The sequence below is a fragment of the Penaeus monodon genome, chromosome 28 (assembly GCF_015228065.2).
Source record: "Penaeus monodon isolate SGIC_2016 chromosome 28, NSTDA_Pmon_1, whole genome shotgun sequence".
NCBI classification, from domain to species: Eukaryota; Metazoa; Arthropoda; class Malacostraca; order Decapoda; family Penaeidae; genus Penaeus; species Penaeus monodon.
The window spans coordinates 27,872,051-27,872,817 of NC_051413.1; the positions used below are offsets into that span (position 1 = coordinate 27,872,051).

Sequence of the window (767 nt, forward strand, 5' to 3'; positions counted from 1 at the left end):
GCTGCTTTTGTTCTTGAGTTTCTGTGTCTGTTTTCAATCATATTTTTCTAGAAAGATAGGCTACTTCAAGTAACTAGCTCACATATTAATACGGTTCAATACTGAGTCGAAAGTGGTTTACTGCATCTTCTCTAAAAGTTGCTCTCAGTATATTAATCACTCTGAAGGATAAGACATAGAACTTTAGTTTAGTGTGGGCTCTGAACCTCGCACGTATCATTAGAATCACGGAATGGAAGCCCGCTAGCGGTTTCGGCATCAAAAACCCGAGTAAATTTTGCGGTTTCTGTGAATAGCTCTGTGGTCGGGGGCGATTACGGGCCGTTGACACCGCCCAGAGCGCCCACGAACTCCCACGACATGAACATCGGCATAGGTTGGGTGTTCTGAAAGAGTCAGGGTGAGGGAAGAGCTGGAACTGAAACTAGAGCTAGCGAAGGAACCTGAGGAAATATGGGGACCCTGTTTATGTATATATGATGATTAGATACACGGGTTTATTATAAGTGAATAAATATCTAAATAAAATGAGTAGGTGTGAATAATTCAATCAATATTACGGAATGCACAAACAAGTGGTTATGTAGTGGAAAAGTCACGGAACAAATGTAAATTATTCATCACGAAAATAATAGACAGACAGACTATATCAACCGAACCATATTTGCAGTTCTTGTTGTCAACAGGCAATTTTTAGAGCTTGGTTGTCAGTGTTACCAAGGCCACCTCGTTACATAACAGCAGAGAAATATCGCTCCCTAATGTGA

At 40.8% G+C, this 767-nt stretch overlaps 1 protein-coding gene across 1 annotated transcript in view; it reads right to left on the reverse strand.

Moving 5' to 3' along the window:
- Positions 1-767, reverse strand: part of LOC119591133 — a gene marked incomplete at its 5' end in the record, with an annotated part of 6,182 nt that overhangs the window by 713 nt on the left and 4,702 nt on the right. The window contains 2 exons of the mRNA XM_037939846.1: positions 122-161; positions 319-386. Coding sequence (XP_037795774.1) covers positions 122-161; positions 319-386 — 108 coding nt within the window. The remainder of the gene's footprint in view (positions 1-121; positions 162-318; positions 387-767) is intronic.